At 55.4% G+C, this 25,425-nt stretch overlaps 1 protein-coding gene across 1 annotated transcript in view; it reads left to right on the forward strand.

The window, feature by feature from the left end:
* Positions 1–24,195, forward strand: part of cmtr1 (cap methyltransferase 1) — a 155,269-nt gene extending 131,074 nt beyond the window's left edge. The window contains 8 exon segments of the mRNA XM_085998153.1: positions 3,290–3,415; positions 3,741–3,832; positions 4,033–4,101; positions 4,190–4,237; positions 19,302–19,384; positions 19,387–19,413; positions 19,525–19,633; positions 23,558–24,195. Of these exon segments, the coding sequence (XP_085854279.1) occupies positions 3,290–3,415; positions 3,741–3,832; positions 4,033–4,101; positions 4,190–4,237; positions 19,302–19,384; positions 19,387–19,413; positions 19,525–19,633; positions 23,558–23,693 (690 nt within the window). The 3' untranslated portion in view covers positions 23,694–24,195.
* The last annotated feature ends 1,230 nt before the right edge of the window (positions 24,196–25,425 follow it).

Here is a 25,425-nt window from a genome sequence, read left to right on the forward strand (position 1 = left end):
GGTAAGTACCCGGGGCCAGAATGGGGGTAAGTACCCGGGGCCAGAATGGGGGTAAGTACCCGGCCAGAATTGGGGGTAAGTACCCGGGGCCAGAATGGGGGTAAGTACCCGGGGCCAGAATGGGGGTAAGTACACGGGCCAGAATGGGTAAGTACACGGGGCCAGAATGGGGGTAAGTACACGGGGCCAGAATGGGGGTAAGTACACGGGGCCAGAAATGGGGGGGTAAGTACACGGGGCCAGAATGGGGGTAAGTACACGGGGCCAGAATGGGGGTAAGTACCCGGGGCCAGAATGGGGGTAAGTACACGGGGGCAGAATGGGGGTAAATACAAGGGGCCAGAATGGGGGTAAATACACGGGCCAGAATGGGGGTAAGTACACGGGGCAGAATGGGGGTAAGTCCACAGGGGCCAGAATGGGGGGTAATACACGGGGCCAGAATGGGGGTAAATACACGGGGGCCAGAATGGGGGTAAATACACGGGGCCAGAATGGGGGTAAGTACACGGGGTCAGAATGGGGGTAAGTACACGGGCCAGAATGGGGGTAAGTACACGGGGCCAGAATGGGGGTAAGTACACGGGGGCAGAATGGGGGTAGAATGGGGGTAAGTACACGGGGCCAGAATGGGGGTAGAATGGGGGTAAGTACACAGGGCCAGAATGGGGGTAAGTACAAGGGGCCAGAATGGGGGTAAGTACACGGGGCCAGAATGGGGGTAGAATGGGGGTAAGTACACGGGGCCAGAATGGGGGTAGAATGGGGGTAAGTACACGGGGCCAGAATGGGGGTAAGTACAAGGAGCCAGAATGGGGTAAGTACACGGGGCCAGAATGGGGGTAGAATGGGGGTAAGTACACGGGGCCAGAATGGGGGGTAGAATGGGGGTAAGTACAAGGGGCCAGAATGGGGGTAAGTACATGGGGCCAGAATGGGGGTAAGTACACGGGGCCAGAATGGGGGTAAGTACACGGGGCCAGAATGGGGGTAAGTACAAGGAGCCAGAATGGGGGTAAGTACACGGGGCCAGAATGGGGGTAAGTACACGGGGCCAGAATGGGGGTAAGTACATGGGGCCAGAATGGGGGTAAGTACACGGGGCCAGAATGGGGGTAAGTACACGGGGCCAGAATGGGGGTAAGTACATGGGGCCAGAATGGGGGTAAGTACACGGGGCCAGAATGGGGGTAAGTACACGGGGCCAGAATGGGGGTAAGTACAAGGAGCCAGAATGGGGGTAAGTACCCGGGGGCAGAATGGGGGTAAGTACATGGGACCAGAATGGGGGTAAGTACAAGGGGCCAGAATGGGGGTAAGTACACGGGGCCAGAATGGGGGTAAGTACAAGGAGCCAGAATGGGGGTAAGTACAAGGGGGCAGAATGGGGGTAAGTACACGGGGGCAGAATGGGGGTAAGTACAAGGGGCCAGAATGGGGGTAAGTACAAGGGGCCAGAATGGGGGTAAGTACACGGGGCCAGAATGGGGGTAAGTACATGGGGGCAGAATGGGGGTAAGTACAAGGGCCAGAATGGGGGTAAGTACAAGTGGCAGAATGGGGGTAAGTACATGGGGGCAGAATGGGGGTAAGTACACGGGGGCAGAATGGGGGTAAGTACACGGGGGCAGAATGGGGGTAAGTACACGGGGCCAGAATGGGGGTAAGTACACGGGGCCAGAATGGGGGTAAGTACATGGGGCCAGAATGGGGGTAAGTACACGGGGCCAGAATGGGGGTAAGTACACGGGGCCAGAATGGGGGTAAGTACAAGGAGCCAGAATGGGGGTAAGTACCCGGGGGCAGAATGGGGGTAAGTACATGGGACCAGAATGGGGGTAAGTACAAGGGGCCAGAATGGGGGTAAGTACACGGGGCCAGAATGGGGGTAAGTACAAGGAGCCAGAATGGGGGTAAGTACAAGGGGGCAGAATGGGGGTAAGTACACGGGGCCAGAATGGGGGTAAGTACACGGGGGCAGAATGGGGGTAAGTACAAGGGGCCAGAATGGGGGTAAGTACAAGGGGCCAGAATGGGGGTAAGTACAAGGGGCCAGAATGGGGGTAAGTACACGGGGCCAGAATGGGGGTAAGTACATGGGGGCAGAATGGGGGTAAGTACAAGGGCCAGAATGGGGGTAAGTACAAGGGCCAGAATGGGGGTAAGTACAAGGGCCAGAATGGGGGTAAGTACACGGGGCCAGAATGGGGGTAAGTACAAGGAGCCAGAATGGGGGTAAGTACCCGGGGGCAGAATGGGGGTAAGTACACGGGGGCCAGAATGGGGGTAAGTACAAGGGGCCAGAATGGGGGTAAGTACACGGGGCCAGAATGGGGGTAAGTACAAGGAGCCAGAATGGGGGTAAGTACAAGGGGGCAGAATGGGGGTAAGTACACGGGGCCAGAATGGGGGTAAGTACACGGGGGCAGAATGGGGGTAAGTACAAGGGGCCAGAATGGGGGTAAGTACAAGGGGCCAGAATGGGGGTAAGTACAAGGGGCCAGAATGGGGGTAAGTACACGGGGCCAGAATGGGGGTAAGTACACGGGGGCAGAATGGGGGTAAGTACAAGTGGCAGAATGGGGGTAAGTACATGGGGGCAGAATGGGGGTAAGTACATGGGGGCAGAATGGGGGTAAGTACATGGGGGCAGAATGGGGGTAAGTACATGGGGGCAGAATGGGGGTAAGTACATGGGGGCAGAATGGGGGTAAGTACATGGGGGCAGAATGGGGGTAAGTACATGGGGCCAGAATGGGAGTAAAATGGGGGTAAGTACAAGGGGCCAGAATGGGGGTAAGTACATGGGGGCAGAATGGTGGTAAGAAAATAAGAATGAGAAGGAGGAAGAGGCCATATTGCCCCTTGAGCCTGCTCCGCCATTCAGTAAGATTGTGGCTGATCATCGACCTCAACTCCACTTTCCCGCCCAATCCTCCATATCCCCTCATTCCCCAGAGTCTATCGATCTCGGCCCTGAAACGACTGAGTCTCCGCAGCCCTCTGGGGTAGCAGAATTACAAAGATTCACCATCCTCTGAGTGAAGAAATTCTCCTCAGCTCAGTCCAAAATGGTCGACCCCTGATCCTGAGACTATGACCCTTACTTCTGGACCCCCTGGGGTTGCGGGCTCCCCGGGATTGCGAGCCCCCCAGACGGGAAACAGCCTCGATGGGGGGCAGAATGGCCCTTTCCAATCCAGCCCATGTATTGGGGTTTGTGTGTCTCTTGCTGTGATTGGCCCTGCCTGTACTGGAGTGTATCTGAGGTGTGTTCTGTTTTGTGCAGAAGTCCCAGATCTACCTGTGGGATGGTGGGGTGCCGACGCGTTGGAAGAAGCTCGAGAACTTCAAGACCGAGTTACCGAGAGAAACGTTGCTGTTTGTGGAAATCATACAGGAGCTTAAAGGAGAGGTGAGGAAGAGGAATTGAGGCAGAGGACGCGGTATTGGTGTGCGGAGTACAGAGAGTCAGGGTACAGAGAGCCAGGGCACAGGCTGGCCCCGAGACCCCCAGACTGGCCCCGAGACCCCCAGACTGGCCCCGAGGGCCCCCCGGACTGGCCCCGAGGGCCCCCCGGACTGGCCCCGAGGGCCCCCCGGACTGGCCCCGAGGCCCCCCCGGACTGGAGCCCGAGCCGCCCGGACTGGGATTCAGTGAGCCTTCAGTTTGCGGGTTCACTAGATGCTCTGTTCGCGGGATCAGTGCTGATTCTGATTCCACTGTCTCCTGGTTTTAGGGGAAAGCCCAGCGCCGGATCAGCTCGATCCACATCCTCGACGCCCTGATTCTCAACGGGACGGATATCAGAGATCAACACTTCAACCAGAGGTCAGTGATTGCCATTGGGGTCACAGCCAGGGTCATGGAGGCGGGGTCTGACGGGGTGATTGGTGGGGGGGTTGATCCAGAGGGTGGGAGCGATCCGGTAGGAGGCTGTGATCTGGGCGGGGGATGGATGATCCAGTGATCCCGGTGGGGGGGGGAATGGGGTAAGGATGGTTTCTAACGCTGTTCCTGTTGTATTTCAGGATCCAGATGGCGGAGAAGTTTGTGAAAGCTGTATCCAAACCAAGTCGCTCGGACATGAACCCGATCCGGTGAGAGACCAACAGAGCAACGCCCAGTGCTAGCTCACCCTCTCTCTCTGTTTGGTGCTGATTACTGACATCAATCTCTTCTATACAGGGTGAAGGAGGTTTACCGGCTGGAAGAGATGGAGAGGATATTTGTCAGGTAAGAACTAACCAGCAGACTGAAATAAGTCAGTGTTGGTCACTGCCCTCAGTCACTGTACCCCTGTACAGCGTACACAGTGAGAGTCTGTGGAACTGCACCCCAGTGAGATTCAGTATCTGTGGAACTGTACCCCAGTGAGAGTCAGTGTGTGTGGAACTGTATCCCAGTGAGAGTCAGTGTCTGTGGAACTGTACCCCAGTGAGAGTCAGTGTATGTGGAACTGTATCCCAGTGAGAGTCAGTCTCTGTGGAACTGTACCCCAGTGAGAGTCAGTGTCTGTGGAACTGTACCCCAGTGAGCGTCAGTGTCTGTGGAACTGTACCCCAGTGAGCGTCAGTGTCTGTGGAACTGTACCCCAGTGAGAGTCAGTGTCTGTGGAACTGTACCCCAGTGAGAGACAGTGTCTGTGGAACTGTCTCCCAGTGAGAGTCAGTGTCTGTGGAACTGCACCCCAGTGAGAGTCTGTGGAACTGTACCCCAGTGAGAGTCAGTGTCTGTGCAACTGTACCCCAGTGAGAGTCACTGTCTGTGGAACTGTACCCCAGTGAGAGTCAATGTCTGTGGAACTCTCTCCCAGTGAGAGTCAGTGTCTGTGGAACTGTACCCCAGTGAGAGTCAGTGTATGTGGAACTGTATCCCAGTGAGAGTCAGTCTCTGTGGAACTGTACCCCAGTGAGAGTCAGTGTCTGTGGAACTGTACCCCAGTGAGCGTCAGTGTCTGTGGAACTGTACCCCAGTGAGCGTCAGTGTCTGTGGAACTGTACCCCAGTGAGAGTCAGTGTCTGTGGAACTGTACCCCAGTGAGAGACAGTGTCTGTGGAACTGTCTCCCAGTGAGAGTCAGTGTCTGTGGAACTGCACCCCAGTGAGAGTCCTTGGAACTGTACCCCAGTGAGAGTCAGTGTCTGTGGAACTGTACCCCAGTGAGAGTCAGTGTCTGTGCAACTGTACCCCAGTGAGAGTCACTGTCTGTGGAACTGTACCCCAGTGAGAGTCAGTGTCTGTGGAACTGTACCCCAGTGAGAGTCAGTGTCTGCGGAACTGTACCCTAGTGAGAGTCAGTGTCTGCGGAACTGTACCCCAGTGAGAGTCAGTGTCTGTGGAACTGTACCCCAGTGAGAGTCAGTGTCTGTGGAACTGTACCCCAGTGAGAGTCAGTGTCTGTGGAACTGTACCCCAGTGAGAGTCAGTGTCTGTGGAACTGTACCCCAGTGAGAGTCAGTGTCTGTGGAACTGTACCCCAGTGAGTCAGTGCCTGTGGATCTGTACCCCAGTGAGAGTCAGTGTCTGTGGAACGTACCCCAGTGAGAGTCAGTGTCTGTGGAACTGTACCCCAGTGAGAGTCAGTGTCTGTGGAACTCTACCCCAGTGAGAGTCAGTGTCTGTGGAACTGTACCCCAGTGAGAGTCAGTGTCTGTGGAACTGTACCCCAGTGAGCATCAGTGTCTGTGGAACTGTACCCCAGTGAGAGTCAGTGTCTGTGGAACTGTACCCCAGTGAGCATCAGTGTCTGTGGAAATGTACCCCAGTGAGAGTCAGTGTCTGTGGAACTCTACCCCAGTGAGAGTCAGTGTCTGTGGAACTGTACCCCAGTGAGAGTCAGTGTCTGTGGAACTGTACCCCAGTGAGCATCAGTGTCTGTGGAACTGTTCCCCAGTGAGAGTCAGTGTCTGTGGAACTGTACCCCAGTGAGAGTCAGTGTCTGTGGAACTGTACCCCAGTGAGCATCAGTGTCTGTGGAACTGTACCCCAGTGAGAGTCAGTGTCTGTGGAACTGTACCCCAGTGAGAGTCAGTGTCTGTGGAACTGTACCCCAGTGAGAGTCAGTGTCTGTGGAACTGTACCCCAGTGAGAGACAGTGTCTGTGGAACTGTACCCCAGTGAGAGTCAGTGTCTGTGGAACTGTACCCCAGTGAGAGTCAGTGTCTGTGGAACTGTACCCCAGTGAGAGTCAGTGCCTGTGGAACTGTACCCCAGTGAGAGTCAGTGTTATAAGGTTCCACATGGCAGACTGGTCACAATGTTAAAAGCCCATGGGATCCAGGGAAAATGTCAAGTTGGATTCAAAACTGGCTCGGAGACAGGAAGCAGAGGGTGATGGTTGATGTGTGTTTTTGTGACTGGAAGGCTGTTTCCAGTGGGGTTCTGCGGGGCTCAGTACTAGGTCCCTTGCTTTTTGTGGTATATATCAATGATCTAGACTTGAATATAGGGGGTATGATTAAGAAGTTTGCAGATGATACTAAAATCGGCTGTGTGGTTGATACTGAAGAAGGAAGCTGTAGACTGCAGGAAGATATCAATAAATTGGTCAGGTGGGCAGAACAGTGGCAAATGGAATTCAATCTGGAGAAGTGTGAGGTAATGCATTTGGGGAGGGCTAACAAGGAAAGGGAATACACATTAAATGGTAGGACACTGAGTAGTGTAGAGGAACAAAGGGACCTTGGAGTGCATGTCCACAGATCCCTGAAGGTAGCAGGCCAGGTAGATAAGGTGGTTAAGAAGACATACGGAATGTTTGCCTTTATTAGCCATGGCATAGAATACAAGAGCAGGGGCAAGGTTTAGAGGGGATTTGAGGGGGAATTTCTTCACCCAGAGGGCTGTGGGGGTCTGGAACTCACTGCCTGAAAGGGTGGTAGAGGCAGAGACCCTAACCACATTTAAAAAGTACTTGGATGTGCCCTTGGGATGCTCTAACCTGCAGGGCTACGGACCAAGAGCTGGGAAGTGGGATTAGGCTGGATAGCTCTTTGTCGGCTGGCGCGGACACGATGGGCCGAAATGGCCTCCTTCCGTGCTGGAACTTTCTATGATAACATAAGAAATCGGAGCAGGAGTAGGCTATTCGGCCCCTCGAGCCTGCCCCGTTATTCAATGAGATCATGGCTGATCTGATCTTGGCCTGAACTCCATTTTCCCGCCCGCTCCCCATAACCCTCGACTCCCCGTAGCTCAAAAATCTGTCTATCTCCGCCTTGAATATATTCACTGACTCCGCCTCCACGGCTCTCTGGGGTAGAGAATTCCAAAGATTCACCACCCTCTGAGAGAAGAAATTCCTCCTCATCTCCGTTTTAAAAGGGTGACCCCTTATCCTGATATTGTGCCCCCTAGTTCTAGATTCCCCCACGGGGGAAACATCTTCTCTGCATCTACCCTGTCAAGCCCCCTCAGAATCTTACATATTTCAATAAGATCACCTCTCATTCTTCTAAACTCCAGTGAGTATAGGCCCAACCTGCTCAACCTTTCCTCATAAGACAACCCCTTCATCTCAGGAATCAACCTCGTGAACCTTCTCTGAACTGCTTCCAATGCAAGTATATCCCTCCTTAAATAAGGAGACCAAAACTGTACGCAGTACTCCAGGTGTGGTCTCACCAACGCCCTGTACAGTTGTAACAGGACTTCCCTACTTTTATACTCCATCCCCCTTGAAATAAAGGCCAACATTCCATTAGCCTTCCTAATTACTTGCTGTACCTGCATGCTAACTTTTTGTGATTCATGTACTAGGACCCCCAGATCACTCTGTACCTCAGCATTTTGTAATCTTTCTATATTTAAAAAATAATTTGCTTTTTTACTTTTCCTGCCAAAGAGGACAACCTCACATTTTCCCACATTATACTCCATCTGCCAAATGTTTGCCCACTCACTGAGCCTGTCTATATCCCTTTGGAGATTCTTTGTGTCCTCTTCACAACTTGCTTTCCCACCTTTCTTTGTATCATCAGCAAATTTGGCTACAGTACACTCGGTCCCTTCATCCAAGTCATTAATGTAGATTGTAAATAGTTGAGGCCCCAGCACTGATCCCTGTGGCACCCCACTAGTTACAGTTTGCCTGAAAATGACCCATTTATCCCGACTCTCTGTTTTCTGTTAGTTAGCCAATCCTCTATCCATGCTAATATATTACCCCCAACACTGTGAGCTCTTATCTTGTGCAGTAATTGTAAAGTCCGCGCCTCAATAATACACGGACTTCGGGAGAACAGTTTAACAGGTACTTTACTGAACAAGAGGTAGCTTGAAACTGAAACTACAGAAGCCTGCTAGGGCCTTTTATACAGGGGTGGTCACTGCCGGTACTGCAGTCTAAGACCAGTTATTCCCTTAAAGGGACATGCACAACAATTCCTCCCCTTTTAGATAAACAGTACATAACATTCATTTAACAACTAAATAATAACTAATTACAATTACAATTTTCTCGGTACTATATACATCAACTGGAATAGTCATTTATAAGTTCAGTCTTTGAGGAGGCTTCCTGATCCGGACTGGATAGCGCCTTTCTCGAGTATCCTGTTCTGGCGGTGGAGTCAATTCTGGCTCATTGTCATTGGTTGGTTCGTCAGCCTCCAATACCCCTGCTTCTGAGGTAGACGCAATCTGTACTTCGGGCTCATTACCAGGTGCACATGCTTGTGGTATAGGTTTGGCTTGTTCCTGTGACTCTAGAATCTGGTCAGCATGGCGTCTCACGATGCTCTCTCCAACGTCCACTGTGTACATTAGTGGTCCCTGCTGTGTGCATATCGTGCCTGGCTGCCATTTTTCTGTTCGGTAGTCGCGGGCCAAGACTGGTTGCCCTATCTTGAAGCTCCTGGTTGGCTTCTCATTTATGTGCTGGAACTGCTTATCTTCAACATCTCGTCTTATGTTTGGTTTGAGCAAATCCAAGCGACACCTTAGTCTCCGGTTGAAAAACAGTACGGCTGGAGTTTGCTTGGTTACTGCATGTGTCGCATTCCGGTAAGCAAACAGGAAGTTATCCACCTTGTGTTGCAGTGGTATGTCGTCATTATACATTGCCTTTATGGCCTTTTTAAAGGTCTGAACAAACCTCTCAGCCAATCCATTTGTGGCTGGATGATATGGGGCAGATGTGTAATGTTTCACCCCATTATTCTTCAGGAACCTCCGGAAATCCTCAGACACAAACTGTGGGCCATTGTCGGAACAGATCTGTTCTGGCAACCCATTCCTGGCGAAGATGGTCCTTAGGACTGCAATAGTTTTCTCCGTGGTGGTGGAGGACATTTTAATGACCTCTGGCCATTTCGAATGGGCATCCACAGCGATTAGAAACATTGAGTCTATAAATGGACCAGCGAAATCAATGTGTACCCGTTGCCATGGAGATGAGGGCCACTCCCATGGATGTAGCGGGGCCTGTGGTGGAGCGTTTTGGACCTTCTGGCATCCTGTGCATCTCTTGGGCATATCCTCGATTTCTTTATCGATTCCCGGCCACCACACAAACGCCCTGGCTAGGCTCTTCATTTTTACCCCTCCCAGATGACCCTCGTGAAGCTCATTGAGTACTCTATCTCTCAACTTGGGTGGAATTACCACTCGGGATCCACACATCAAGGTTCCCCGGCACACTGACAGCTGTTCCCTCCTTGGCGAAAATGCTGGCAACAGTGAGTCGCCATATGCTGGCCATCCCTTCACCGTCAAATCATAGACCCGAGAGAGTGCCGGGTCATTTCGGGTTTCCTTCTCAATACTTGCGTTTGTAACAGGCAAACATTCGACTATGGTCGCATGGAATATCTCCACCGGGTCCACAGCAGGTGCTTCTTCCGCCGTAGGCAACGGTAAGCGCGACAGCCCATCAGCGTTTCCATGTTGTTTCGTACCCTTGTACTCTATGTCGTACTGATGTGCCCCTAGAAAAGGTGACCATCTTTGCAGCCGTTGCGCCGTCATCACCGGAACGCCCTTCTTTGGGTTAAAAATTGAGACTAGGGGTTGATGATCAGTCAATAGGGTGAATTTCTGCCCGTGCAGATAGTGATTGAACTTCTTCACCCCCCACACCAGGCTGAGGGCCTCCCTGTCAATCTGGGCGTAGTTACGCTCGGCTGAGGTTAGCGAGCGCGATGCAAAGGCTATTGGCCTCTCTGAACCGTCACGGAATTTGTGTGACAGCACCGCTCCAATGCCGTAAAGTGACGCATCACATGCCAACCGAATCGGTAGTGTTGGGTTGTCGTGGGCCAATACTTCTTTTGAAGTGATTTGGCATTTACATTCCTGAAAGGCACGCTTACACTCATCACTCCATTTCCATGTTACACCAGTTTGAAGGAGGGCGTTCAGTGGGTGCAGAATTGTAGATAAATTCGGCAAGAACTTATGGTAGTAGTTCACCAACCCGAGGAACGACCTCAGTTGCGACACGTTTTCTGGTGCTGGAGCCTTGACTACAGCCTCAATCTTGTCCGGCGACTTATGCAACCCTTCCTCATCAATCATGTGGCCACAATACGAGAGTTGTCTCCTGAAGAACTCGCATTTGGGACGGTTGGCTCGTAGCCCATATTCCTGCAATCTCGTGAGCACCTGTTCCAGGTTGGCAAGGTGTTCATTGTCATTTTCGCCCGTAACCAGGATGTCGTCCAAATAACACTGGGTCCCCGGGATCCCTTGCAGGACTTGTTCCATTGCCCTCTGCCACATAGCCGGGGCCGATGCTACCCCAAATACCAGTCGATTGTACTGGTAAAGACCTTTGTGAGTGTTTTTCGTGAGGTATTTCCTAAATGCTTCTTCCACCTCCATTTGTAGATACGCTTGAGCCAGGTCAATCTTTGTAAAATGTTTCCCTCCAGATAGTGAGGCGAAAATATCTTCTATCCGCGGAAGCGGATACTGTACTGTGTGCAGGACTGGGTTCACAGTCACCTTGAAGTCCCCACAGATGCGAACCTTCCTTGGCTCCCCAGGCGTGCTGCTCAATGCTTTCTTCATTACAGGAACGATGGGTGTGGCCCACTCGCTCCAGTCCACCTTAGACAGCACCCCCGAACACTCCAGACTCTCCAGTTCAGCTTCCACAGCTGGGCGTATCGCATATGGCACCGGTCTGGCCTTGAAAAATTTTGAGGTTGCGTTATCCTCAATCTTTATGGTTGCCTTTACTCCTTTTAGAGTCCCAAGTCCTTGTTGGAACACCTCTTCCGCGTCGGATAGAATTTGTGACAGACGTCCAGGTGCGACGTCATCATCTTTTTTGTCAGTCACAGTTAGTGCCAGAATGGAATGCCAATCCAATTGTAGTCTTCGGATCCATTCACGTCCCAATAATGGTGGTCCTCCATCTCGTAGTATATACATGTATAGTTTCTGTGTTTCCTTTCCGTTATATTCAACTGGCACCCTTATTTTTCCTCTGGGGTAGACCTTTTGCCCCGTGTATGTCTTCAATACAATGGACGTGTCCTTTAAGGGTATGTGTGAGAATAGCCGCTCATAGTCTCGTCGATTCATGACAGGGCTGATCCTGTGTCCAATTCCATCTTCACTGGGGACCCTGCTATCATGAGGGTGACCCAAATGGTTCGGTGATCTTCTTTTGCAATCACGTTGTGTAACTTTAAACAACTTAGTCGCCTGCTCCCGGAGTCCTTATCACTCTCCTGATCTTCTGAACTACTATCTGTCAGTTTCTTTACTTTCCTGTACTGTTCCTTAGTAGTTCTTGTCGTGTTGGTCTTCTTTCCCGACCTGCAGACTCTTGCTATATCACAGAATCACAGAAACCCCACAGTGCAGATAGAGGCCATTTCGGCCCATCGAGCCTGCACCGACACACATCCCACCCTATCCCTGTAACCCCACGTATTTAATCCCCCTAACACTAAGGGTCAATTTATCATGGCCAATCAACCTAACCCGCACATCTTTGGACTGTGGGAGGAAACCGGAGCACCCGGAGAAAACCCACGCAAACACGGGGAGAATGTGCAAACTCCACACAGACAGTCGCCCGAGGCCGGATTCGAACCTGGGTCTCTGGCGCTGTGAGGCAATAGTGCTAATCACTATGCCACCGTGCTGCCCTATATGTCCCATCTTCCCGCATTGCCTGCATATTTTGTCTTTAAACCAGCAGTCCTTCTGCTCATGGGTTGTTCTGCCGCAGCGATAGCACTTTTCGGCTCCATACGCCATTTCGTTAGCGCTGTATTCTTGTGGTTTCTGTTGTATTTCCGCAGCTCCCCGTGCTGCTGCTTCGTAGGATACTGCCATGCTGAAAGCCTGTTCTAGCGTCAGGTCCTTTTTTGAAAGTAGTCGTTTCTGGGTTCCTTCACTCTGGAGCCCGCAGACAAACTTATCCCGTAAGGTGTCTGCCAGTCCTGCTCCGAACTGGCAGTGCTTCGATAACTTGCGTAGTTCCGTAAGATAGTCAGCATTGCTCTCATCTTTGTGCTGGTTTCTTTTATGGAACTTGAATCTTTCTGCTACCAGCAGTGGTGTAGGGCTTAGGTGTCCCTGTAAGATATGAACAATCTCCTCAAAACTTTTCTCCATTGGTTTAGCTGGGGTAATTAAATTCCGCAATAGGCCGTACGTATTCGCACCCATCAGATTGAATAATACCGACGCCCTCTCCATTGGCCACCTCATTTGCCTTGCAGTACACTTCGATTCTTTCTACATACGTGGGCCAGTCTTCTACCTTGTTGTCGAAAGCAGTGATACTGCCACTTTTCGGCATCTTGGGCGATTTAAAATGGCGCCTCCCGCGCTTTTGCTTCTTCCCCAATGGGATAAAATGGCGCCTCCCGCGCTTTTGCTTCTTCCCCTTACTGCCACGCTGCTCCTAGCGTTCTACGGGGTAATGGCGGCGACCCGCAGCTTCGGCGCGTCTCGCTTTCCTTCCCCCCCCTGTTTAGTTTCTCTCCGCTGTCCTGTTTTCGAGCACCGACCGTGCCCTGTGCGCTCCACCCTCTCTTGTTTTCTTTTCCCGGCGACGCTGCACGGCCCGATTTGTAGAGCCGCTCGATCAAGCTTGAGCCCGCCGCAGTCCGGAAGGGTCAGCGCGCTACCTGCTACCAGCACGATTCGCTGGAACCACAGTCTCTCCCGCAATTCTCCAAACACCGATGGATTCTTTGGGCGGTTGCCCTCGGTCGACGCCCGTTGCTCAGACTACGACCTTCCAGGACCTTCCTTTCAGGCGAGATCCCTGTGAGATGATGCCACACTGCAGGTGAGTTCGAACTTACTCGTCGCCACTGTAAAGTCCGCGCCTCAATAATACACGGACTTCGGGAGAACAGTTTAACAGGTACTTTACTGAACAGGAGGCAGCTTGAAACTGAAACTACAGAAGCCTGCTAGGGCCTTTTATACAGGGGTGGTCACTGCCGGTACTGCAGTCTAAGACCAGTTATTCCCTTAAAGGTACATACACAACAGTAACCTTTTATGTGGCACCTTATCGAATGCCTTCTGGAAATCCAAATATACAACATCTACTGGTTCCCCTTTATCCACCCGGCTCGTTACATCCTCAAAGAACTCCAGTAAATTTGTCAAACATGATTTTCCTTTCATAAAACCATGTTGACTCTACTTGACTGTATTATGATTTTCTAAATGTCCTGCTATCACTTCTTTAATGATGGACTCCAGCATTTTCCCAACAACAGATGTTAGGCTAACTGGTCGATCGTTGCCTGCTTTCTGCCTCCCTCCTTTCTTGAATCGGGCCGTTACATTTGTGGTTTTCCAGTCCGCTGGGACCTCTCCAGAATCCAGGGAATTTTGGAAGATTATAACCAATGCATCCACTATCTCTGCAGCCACTTCTTTTAAGACCCTAGGATGCAGGCCATCGGGTCCAGGGGACTTGTCCACCTTTAGTCCCATTAGTTTGCCGAGTACTTTCTCTCTAGTGATAGCGATTGTTTTAAGCTCCTCCCTCCCTATCGCCCCTTAATTATCTATTATTATTGGGATGCTTTGTGTCTTCCACCGTGAAGACTGATCCAAAATAATTGTTCAAAGTCTCTGCCATTTCCCTCTTTCCCATTATTAATTCTCCAGTCTCATCCTCTAAGGGACCAACGTTTACTTTAGCTACTCTCTCCCTTTTATATACCTGTCTGTTTTTATATTTTTTGCTAGTTTACTTTAATAATCTGTCTTCTCTTTTTTTTGTCATCCTTTGCTGGTTTCTAAAAATTTCCCAATCCTCTGGCCTACCACTAATCTTCACAACATTCTCTGCCTTTTCTTTCAATTTGATACCATCCTTAACTTCCTTAGTTAGCCACGGATGGTGCATCCTTCTCGTAGAGCCTTTCTTTCTCACTGGAATACGCCTTTGCTGAGATTTATGAAATATCTCCTTAAATGTCTGCCACTGCTGATCTACCGTCTTACCCGTTAATCTATTTTCCTAGTCTACTTTAGCCAACTCTGTCCTCATACCCGTGTAATTGCCTTTACTTAAGTTTAGGACACTAGTTTTAGACCCAAGTTTCTCACCCTCAAACTGAATTTGAAATTCTACCATGCTATGATCACTCTTTCCTGGGGGATCCTTTACTATGAGATCATTAATTAATCCTGTCTCATTACACATTACTAGATCTAAAATAGCCTGCTCCCTGGTTGGTTCCTCAACGTATTGCTCTTAAGAAACCATCCTGAATACACTCTATGAACTCGTCCTCAAGGCTACCCTTGCCAATTTGATTTGTCCAATCTATATGAAGATTAAAATTGCCCATGATTATCGCAGTACCTTTCTTACAAGCCCCCATTATTTCTTGATTTATACTCTGTCCTACAGTATAGCTACTGTTAGGGGGGCCTATAGACAGCTCCCACCAGTGACTTCTTTCCCTTATTATTTCTTATCTCCACCCAAACTGATTCTACATCTTGTACGATAGCAAAATACTGCAGATGCTGGAAATCTGAAATAACAACAGAAAATGCTGGAAAAACTCAGCAGGCTAGGCAACATCGGTGGAGAGAAATTAAAAGTCGACGTTTCGGGTCTAACCCTTTTTCAAAACTGGAAAGGAAATAAAATAGATCGAAGGCGGGGCTGGGAGAGAACAAAAGAGAAGTGAAGAGACATTAAGAGGTATTCAAAACCAGACGAGATGGTGATAGGACAGTGGAGACAAAAGACGGCTGAGATTAGGTGTGAAGTGTACTGGCAGGATGAGAGACAGCTGCCATGTGGGAGAGAGGAAAAAAAGGAAAGGGGGGGGAAGGGAAAACCCAAAACAAAGGGGTGGAAAACTTCACATGGTCCATCTCTGACACTTCCCTTCCCTTCCTCGACTTCTCTGTCTCCATCTCTGGGGATAGGTTATTGACCAACATTCACGACAAGCCCACAGTTTTGAAAAAGGGTTCACCCAAAACGTCGACTCTTAATTTCTCTCTACGGATGTTGCCTGGCTTGCTGAGTTTTTCCAGCATTTTCTGTTGTGATTCTACATCTTGATCTTCTGAGCCAATATCATTCCTCACCACTGCACTGATCTCATCCTTTATTAACAGAGCTATCCCACCTCCTTTTCCTTTCTGCCTATCCTTCCGAAATGTCAAATACCCCAGAATATTCAGTTCCCAGCCTTGGTCACCTTGCAACCACGTCTCTGTAATGGCTATCAGATCATACCCATTTATTTCTATTTGTGTCGTCAACTCATCTATCTTGTTAGGAATGCTGCGTGCAATCATAGAAAGTTCCAGCACGGAAGGAGGCCATTTCGGCCCATCGTGTCCGTGCCGGCCAACAAAGATCTATCCAGCCTAATCCCACTTCCCAGCTCTTGGTCCGTAGCCCTGCAGGTTACAGCATCCCAAGTGCACATCCAAGTACTTTTTAAATGTGGTTCGGGTTCCTGCCTCTACCACCCTTTCAGGCAGTGAGTTCCAGACCCCCACAACCCTCTGGGTGAAGAAATTTCCCCTCAAATCCCCTCTAAACCTTCCCCCAATTACTTTAAATCTGTGCCCCCTGGTTTTTGACTCCTCTGCTAAGGGAAACAGATCCTTTCTATCCACTTTATCTATGCCCCTCACAATTTTATACACCTCAATAAGGTCTCCCCTCAGCCTCCTCTGTTCCAAGGAAAACAGACCCAGCCTATCCAGTCTTTCCTCATAGCTAAGATTCTCTACACCCGGCAACATCCTTGTAAATCTCCTCTGTACCCTCTCTAGTGCAATCACATCTTTCCTGTAATGTGGTGATCAGAACTGCACCCAGTACTCTAGCTGAGGCCTAACTAGTGTTTTATACAGTTGAAGCATAACCCCCCTGCTCTTGTATTCTATACCACGGCTAATAAAGGCAAGCATTCCGTATGTCTTCTTAACCACCTTATCTACCTGGCCTGCTACCTTCAGGGATCTGTGGACATGCACTCCAAGGTCCCTTTGTTCCTCTACACTACTCGGTGTCCTACCATTTAATGTGTATTCCCTTTCCTTGTTAGCCCTCCCCAAATGCATTACCTCACACTTCTCCGGATTGAATTCCATTTGCCACTGTTCTGCCCACCTGACCAATTTATTGATATCTTCCTGCAGTCTACAGCTTCCTTCTTCAGTATCAACCACACAGCCGATGTTAGTATCAGCTGTAAACTTCTTAATCATACCCCCTATATTCAAGTCAAGATCGTTGATATATACCACAAAAAGCAAGGGACCGAGTACTGAGCCCTGCGGAACCCCACTGGAAACAGCCTTCCAGTCACAAAAACACCCATCAACCATTACCCTCTGCTTCCTGTCTCCGAGCCAGTTTTGAATCCAACTTGACACTTTGCCCTGGATCCCATGGGCTTTTAACTTCATGACCAGTCTGCCATGTGGAACCTTATCAAAAGCCTTGCTAAAGTCCATATACACTACATCAAACACACTACCCTCATCGACCCTCCTTGTTACCTCCTCAAAAAATTCAATCAAGTTCGTCAGACATGACCTTCCCTTAACAAATCCGTGCTGACTATCCTTGATTCAGACAAAGAGCTTAAAATTTTTTCTTTATACCATTTTTACCTACTCTGAAAGTATTTGCTGGTGGATGTTTATGTTTCTACGCTCTGTCTCCTCCTGTCACACTCTGGTTATCATTACCCCTATCGCTACCCTGCACTATTGCCTTCTCCTTTCTCTTTGACTTTCTAAGTTCCCTTTCACCTGAACCCTCCCCCCAACTATTTAGTTTACAGCCCTATCTACAGCCCTAGTTATTCGATTCGCCAGGTCACTGGTCCCAGCAGGGTTCAAGTGAAGCCCGTCACAGCAGAGCAGCTCCCTCTTACCCCAGCACTGGTGCCAGTGCCCCATGAATCAAAACCCATTTCTCCCACACCAATCCTTGAGCCACGCGTTCATCGCTCTGATCTTATTTACCCTATGCCAATTTGCTCGTGGCTCAGGTAGTAATCTAGAGATTATTACCTTTGTGGTTCTGCTTTTTAATTTGGCCCCTAGCTGCTCATACTCCCTCAGCAGAACCTCTTTCTTAGTCCTACCTCTGTCATTAGTACCTACGTGGACCACGACAACTGGATCTTTCCTCTCCAGCCCCGAGAAGATGTCCTTAACCCTGGCACCGGGCAGGCAACACAGCCTTCGGGACTCAGGCTCTCGGCTGTAGAGAACAGTATCTATCCCCCTAACAATACTGTACCCGACCACTACCACATTCCTTTTTACTACCCCAACTTGAATGGCCCCTTGTACCACGGTGCTGTGGTCAGTTTGCTCATCCTCCCTGCAGCCCCTGCTCTCGCCCACACACGGAGTAAGAACCTCGTACCGGTTGGACAAGTGCAAGGGCTGAGGCTCCTCCAATGCTAACTTTGTGGAACTGGACCCCAGTGAGTGTCAGTGTCTGTGGAACTGTACCCCAGTGAGAATCATTGTCTGTGGAACCCGTACCCCAGTGAGAGTCAGTGTCTGTGGAACTGTACCCCAGTGAGAGTCAGTGTCTGTGGAACTGTACCCCAGTGAGAGTCAGTGTCTGTGGAACTGTACCCCAGTGAGAGTCAGTGTCTGTGGAACTGTACCCCAGTGAGAGTCGGTGTCTGTGGAACTGTACCCCAGTGAGAGTCGGTGTCTGTGGAACTGTACCCCAGTGAGAGTCAGTGTCTGTGGAACTGTCCCCCAGTGAGAGTCAGTGTCTGTGGAACTGTACCCCAGTGAGAGTCAGTGTCTGTGGAACTGTACCGCAGTGGGAGTCAGTGTCTGTGGAACTGTACCCCAGTGAGAGTCAGTGCCTGTGGAACTGTACCTCAGTGAGAGTCAGTATCTGTGGAACTGTACCCCAGTGAGAGTCGGTGTCTGTGGAACTGTACCCCAGTGAGAGTCAGTGTCTGTGGAACTGTACCCCAGTGAGAGTCAGTGCCTGTGGATCTGTACCCCAGTGAGAGTCCGTGTCTGTGGAACTGTACCCCAGTGAGAGACAGTGTCTGTGGAACTGTACCCCAGTGAGAGTCAGTGTGTGTGGAACTGTACCCCAGTGAGAGTCAGTGTCTGTGGATCTGTACCCCAGTGAGAGACAGTGTCTGTGGAACTGTACCCCAGTGAGAGTCAGTGTGTGTGGAACTGTACCCCAGTGAGAGTCAGTGTCTGTGGAACTGTACCCCAGTGAGAGACAGTGTCTGTGGAACTGTACCCCAGTGAGAGCCAGTGTCTGTGGAACTGTACCCCAGTGAGAGTCAGTGCCTGTGGAACTGTACCCCAGTGAGAGACAGTGTCTGTGGAACTGTACCCCAGTGAGAGTCAGTGTCTGTGGAACTGTACCCCAGTGAGAGTCAGTGCCTGTGGAACTGTACCCCAGTGAGAGTCAGTGTCTGTGGAACTGTACCCCAGTGAGAGTCAGTGTGTGTGGATCTGTACCCCAGTGAGAGTCAGTGTCTGTGGAACAGTACCCCAGTGAGAGTCAGTGCCTGTGGAACTGTACCCCAGTGAGAGTCAGTGTGTGTGGAACTGTACCCCAGTGAGAGTCAGTGTCTGTGGAACTGTACCCCAGTGAGAGTCAGTGTCTGTGGAACTGTACCCCAGTGAGAGTCAGTGCCTGTGGAACTGTACCCCAGTGAGAGTCAGTGTGTGTGGATCTGTACCCCAGTGAGAGTCAGTGTAACGCAGGGACGTAGGGTAAGGTGGGGGCAGTGGGGGGATAGGGTTAGGTTGGGCAGGGGGTGCGGTGTGGTGTCCGAGCCGGACGTGTTGTGAGTTTCTGCTCTGTGCGTCGCTGTGTGCAGGTTGGAAATGAAGATCACCAAAGGGTCAAGTGGAATGCCGCGACTCTCCTACACGGGACGCGATGATCGACACTTCCTGCCTACCGACTTCACATTGTCAAAACCGTTAACGGTAGGCCCTCTTCACACCCCATAATAGTCACACTGTGTTCACTCTCACTGACTCACAACTTTCCCTGTAAGGTGTGTTCACACTCAGTGACTCAACTCTCCTCCTCCCCAGAGCCCTGGACCATGGGTTACAGCAAGAACTCCAAGTGGAAATATTTCTACAACACCCGATCAAAGGAATCGACGTATGAGCTGCCTCCAGACTCCATCACACCGTTCCAGTGAGTATCCGACCCGGGCCCCGGCTCAGGTCCCAGGCTTCGTACTGCGCCCGGCCTGGATACTGAGCCTCCTACTGACCCCGGCCCCGACACAGAGCCTCGTACTGTGCCCGGCCTGGATACTGAGCCTCGTACTGACCCCGGCCCCGATACTGAGCCTCGTACTGCGCCCGGCCCCGATACTGACCCTCGTACTGACCCCGGCCCCGATACTGAGCCTCGTACTGCGCTCGGCCCCGATACTGACCCTGGCCCTGATACTGAGCCTCGTACTGCGCCCGGCCCCCGATACTGAGCCTCGTACTGCGCCCGGCCCCGATACTGACCCTCGTACTGACCCCGGCCCCGATACTGAGCCTCGTACTGCGCTCGGCCCCGATACTGACCCTGGCCCTGATACTGAGCCTCGTACTGCGCCCGGCCCCGATACTGAGCCTCGTACTGCGCCCGGCCCCGATACTGAGCCTCGTATTGCGCCCGGCCCCCGATACTGACCCTGGCCCTGATACTGAGCCTCGTACTGTGCCCGGCCCCGATACTGAGCCTCGTACTGCGCCCGGCCCCGATACTGAGCCTCGTACTGAGCCTCGTACTGCGCCCGGCCCCGATACTGACCCTGGCCTTGATACTGAGCCTCGTACTGCGCCCGGCCCCGATACTGAGCCTCGTACTGCGCCCGGCCCCGATACTGAGCCTCGTACTGACCCCGGCCCTGATACTGAGCCTCGTACTGACTCCGGCCCCGATACTGAGCCTCGTACTGACCCCGGCCCCAATACTGAGCCTCGTACTGACTCCGGCCCCGATACTGAACCTCGTACTGACCCCGGCCCCAATACTGACCCCGGCCCCGATACTGACCCCCGGCCCCGATACTGACCCCAGCCCTGATACTGACCCCCGGCCCCGATACTGAGCCTTGTACTGACCCTGGCCCTGACACTGAGCCTCGCACTGACCCCGGCCCCGATACATGAGCCTCGTACTGAACCCGGCCCCCCACACGGAGCCTCGTACTGACCCCGGCCCCGACACGGAGCCTCGTACTGACCCCGGCCCCGACACGGAGCCTCGTACTGACCCCGGCCCCGACACGGAGCCTCGTACTGACCCCGGCCCCGACACGGAGCCTCGTACTGACCCCGGCCCGCGACACGGAGCCTCGTACTGACCCCGGCCCCGACACGGGGCCTCGTACTGACCCCCGGCCCCGACACGGGGCCTCGTACTGACCCCGGCCCCGACACGGAGCCTCGTACTGACCCCGGCCCCCGACACGGAGCCTCGTACTGACCCCCGGCCCCGACACGGAGCCTCGTACTGACCCCCGGCCCCGACACGGAGCCTCGTACTGACCCCGGCCCCGACACGGAGCCTCGTACTGACCCCGGCCCCGACACGGAGCCTCGTACTGACCCCGGCCCCGACACGGAGCCTCGTACTGACCCCGGCCCCGACACGGAGCCTCGTACTGACCCCGGCCCCGACACGGAGCCTCGTACTGACCCCGGCCCCGACACGGAGCCTCGTACTGACCCCGGCCCCGACACGGAGCCTCGTACTGACCCCCGGCCCCGACACGGAGCCCTCGGGGTGGGGGGTGAGTCGGGTGGGGTGGGGGTGAGTCGGGTGGGGTGGGGGGTGAGTCGGGTGGGGTGGGGGTGAGTCGGGTGGGGTGGGGGTGAGTCGGGTGGGGTGGGGGGTGGGTCGGGGGGGGGTGAGTGGGGTGGGGGTGAGTGGGGTGGGGCGGGGGTCGGGGTGAGTCGGATGGGGCGGGGGCCGGTGTGAGTCGGATGGGGCGGGGGTCGGTCGGATGGGGGTCGGGATGGGGCGGGGGGTGAGTCGGATGGGGCGGGGGTGAGTCGGATGGGGGTCGGTGTGAGTCGGATGGGGGTCGGTGTGAGTCGGATGGGGCGGGGGTGAGTCGGGATGGGGTGGGGGTGAGTCGGATGGGGCGGGGGGCCGGGGTGAGTCGGATGGGGGCGGGGGTGAGTCGGATGGGGGTCGGGGTGAGTCGGGATGGGGTGGGTGTGAGTCGGATGGGGCGGGGGTCGGGGTGAGTCGGATGGGGCGGGGGTCGGGGTGAGTCGGATGGGCGGGGTCGGGGTGAGTCGGGGGGGGTCGGGGTGAGTCGGGGGGGGGTCGGGGTGAGTCGGGGGGGGGTCGGGGTGAGTCGGGGGGGGGTCGGGGTGAGTCGGGGGGGGGGTCGGGGTGAGTCGGGGGGGGGGTCGGGGTGAGTCGGCGGGGGGTCGGGGTGAGTCGGCGGGGGTCGGGGTGAGTCGGCGGGGGTCGGGGTGAGTCGGCGGGGGTCGGGGTGAGTCGGCGGGGGTCGGGGTGAGTCGGCGGGGTCGGGTGAGTCGGCGGGGTCGGGGTGAGTCGGCGGGGGTCGGGGTGAGTCGGCGGGGGGTCGGGGTGAGTCGGCGGGGGTCGGGGTGAGTCGGCGGGGGTCGGGGTGAGTCGGCGGGGGTCGGGGTGAGTCGGCGGGGGTCGGGGTGAGTCGGCGGGGGTCGGGGTGAGTCGGCGGGGGTCGGGGTGAGTCGGCGGGGGTCGGGGTGAGTCGGCGGGGGTCGGGGTGAGTCGGCGGGGGTCGGGGTGAGTCGGCGGGGGTCGGGGTGAGTCGGCGGGGGTCGGGGTGAGTCGGCGGGGGTCGGGGTGAGTCGGCGGGGGTCGGGGTGAGTCGGCGGGGGTCGGGGTGAGTCGGCGGGGGGTCGGGGTGAGTCGGCGGGGGTCGGGGTGAGTCGGCGGGGGTCGGGTGAGTCGGCGGGGGTCGGGGTGAGTCGGCGGGGGTCGGGGTGAGTCGGCGGGGGTCGGGGTGAGTCGGCGGGGGTCGGGGTGAGTCGGCGGGGGTCGGGGTGAGTCGGCGGGGGTCGGGGTGAGTCGGCGGGGGTCGGGGTGAGTCGGCGGGGGTCGGGGTGAGTCGGCGGGGGTCGGGGTGAGTCGGCGGGGGTCGGGGTGAGTCGGCGGGGGTCGGGGTGAGTCGGCGGGGGTCGGGGTGAGTCGGCGGGGGTCGGGGTGAGTCGGCGGGGGTCGGGGTGAGTCGGCGGGGGGTCGGGGTGAGTCGGCGGGGTCGGGGTGAGTCGGCGGGGGTCGGGTGAGTCGGCGGGGGTCGGGGTGAGTCGGCGGGGGTCGGGGTGAGTCGGCGGGGGTCGGGGTGAGTCGGCGGGGGTCGGGTGAGTCGGCGGGGGTCGGGGTGAGTCGGCGGGGTCGGGGTGAGTCGGCGGGGTCGGGGTGAGTCGGCGGGGGTCGGGGTGAGTCGGCGGGGTCGGGGTGAGTCGGCGGGGGTCGGGGTGAGTCGGCGGGGGTCGGGGTGAGTCGGCGGGGGTCGGGGTGAGTCGGCGGGGGTCGGGGTGAGTCGGCGGGGGTCGGGGTGAGTCGGCGGGGGTCGGGGTGAGTCGGCGGGGGTCGGGGTGAGTCGGCGGGGGTCGGGGTGAGTCGGCGGGGGTCGGGGTGAGTCGGCGGGGGTCGGGGTGAGTCGGCGGGCGGTCGGGGTGAGTCGGCGGGGGTCGGGGTGAGTCGGCGGGGGGTCGGGGTGAGTCGGCGGGGGTCGGGGTGAGTCGGCGGGGGTCGGGGTGAGTCGGCGGGGTCGGGTGAGTCGGCGGGGTCGGGTGAGTCGGCGGGGGTCGGGTGAGTCGCGGTCGGGAGTCGGCGGGGTCGGGGTGAGTCGGCGGGGGTCGGGGTGAGTCGGCGGGGGTCGGGGTGAGTCGGCGGGGGCGGGGTGAGTCGGACGGGGGCGGGGGTGAGTCGGACGGGGGCGGGGTGGGGGTGAGTCGGACGGGGCGGGGGTGGGGTGAGTCGGACGGGGCGGGGGTGGGGGTGAGTCGGACGGGGCGGGGGTGGGGGTCGGATGGGGTGGGGGTGAGTCGGACGGGGTGGCTCGGGGTGGAGGTGATTTCTGTGGGGGTAATTCTCTCTCTCGTTGTGCAGTGTGTGTCACTTCGAGCGCCTGTTCTGGGCCTGGGTGGACGGAGTCCGTGTCCACGACTCTCAGACGCGATACAGTGCGGAGAAACTCTCCAAAGAGGACGTGCTGAACTTTATCCAGGATCATTACCAGCCCTAGTCCAGGTGTGCAGTGTGGACAGAAGGATGAGGGGCACAGACCCCACCCCGGCCCCCCCCCGCGGGACCTGGCTCGGGCTCCCCCTCTGCTGTGATGGAAGGTGGAGACTGGACATTGGGCTCTTTCAGACTCTGCCTGCTGCCCCCGGACCCACACTGCAGGCCCGCTGCTCAGCGCCCTGGGACATTTTTAACTTTGTTAGTGAATCTCGGCTCGACTTGTTTGGGCGGACTCTCTGCTCCTGGTGATCCGGGAAACCTCGGGGACTTCACAGCGGATCCAGCTGGACTCACCCCGGCTCCGACACCGAGCCTCCGCTCGCTCGTTCGGCACTTTCATTCTGTTGCCTGTGTTTTGACAATGCAGCCTCCCTCCCTCCTCCTCCTCCCTCCCTCCCTCCCTCCCTCCCTCCTCCTCCTCCCTCCCTCTCTCTCTCCCCCTCCCTCCCTCCCTCCCTCCTCCTCCCTCCCCCTCTCTCTCACCCCTCCTCCCTCCCTCCCTCCCTCCCTCCTCCTCCCTCCTCCCCTCTCTCTCCCCCTCTCTCCCTCCTCCCTCCCTCCTCCTCCCTCCCTCTCTCCCTCCTCCTCCCTCCCTCCCTCCCTCCCTCCCTCCTCCTCCCTCCCTCTCTCTCTCCCCCCTCCCTCTCTCTCTCCCCCTCCCTCCCTCCCTCCCTCCTCCTCCCTCCCTCTCTCTCTCTCCCCCTCTCTCCCTCCCTCCCTCCCTCCTCCCCCCTCTCTCCCTCCCTCCCTCCTCTCTCCCTCCCTCCCTCCTCCCTCCCTCTCTCTCTCCCCCTCTCACCCTCCCTCCCTCCTCCCTCCCTCCCTCCTCCCTCCCTCTCTCTCTCCCCCTCTCTCCCTCCCTCCCTCCCTCCTCCTCCCTCCCTCTCTCTCTCCCTCCCTCCCTCCCTCCTCCCCCTCTCTCCCTCCCTCCCTCCTCCCTCCCTCTCTCTCTCCCCCTCTCTCCTCCCTCCCTCTCTCTCTCACTCCCCCTCTCTCCCTCCCTCCCTCCCTCCCTCCTCCTCCCTCCCTCCCCCCTCTCCCTCCCCTCTCCCTCCCCCCCTCCTCCCTCTCCCCCTCCCTCTCCCTCTCCCTCTCCCTCTCCCCCTCCCTCTCCCCCTCCCTCTCCCCTCCCTCCCTCTCCTCCCTCCCTCCCTCTCCTCCTCCCTCCCTCTCCTCCTCCCTCCCTCCCTCCTCCTCCTCCCTCCCTCTCCTCCTCCCCCCTCTCCCCTCCCTCTCCCCTCTCCCCTCCCTCTCCCCTCTCCCCTCCCTCTCCCCTCCCTCTCCCCTCCCTCCCTCTCCTCTCCCTCCCTCCCGATCTCCCTCCCTCGATCTCCCTCCCTCCCTCCCTCCCTCCCTCGATCCCCCTCCTCTCTCTCCCCCTCCCCTCCCCCCTTCTCTCTCTCCCCCCCTTCTCTCTCTCTCCCCCCCTTCTCTCTCTCTCCCCCCCTTCTCTCTCTCTCCCCCCCTTCTCTCTCTCCCCCCCTTCTCTCTCTCCCCCCCTTCTCTCTCTCCTCCCTTCTCTCTCCCCCCCTCCTTCTCTCTCTCCCCCCCTTCTCTCTCTCCCCCCCTCCTTCTCTCTCTCCCCTCCTTCTCTCTCTCCCCCCTCCTTCTCTCTCTCTCCTCCCTTCTCTCTCTCCTCCCTTCTCTCTCTCCTCCCTTCTCTCTCTCCTCCCTTCTCTCTCTCCTCCCTTCTCTCTCTCCTCCCTTCTCTCTCTCCCTCCCTTCTCTCTCTC

This window comes from Somniosus microcephalus, chromosome 9, assembly GCF_052327205.1.
Source record: "Somniosus microcephalus isolate GS21.2 chromosome 9, FLI_Smic_1.0, whole genome shotgun sequence".
Taxonomy (NCBI): domain Eukaryota; kingdom Metazoa; phylum Chordata; class Chondrichthyes; order Squaliformes; family Somniosidae; genus Somniosus; species Somniosus microcephalus.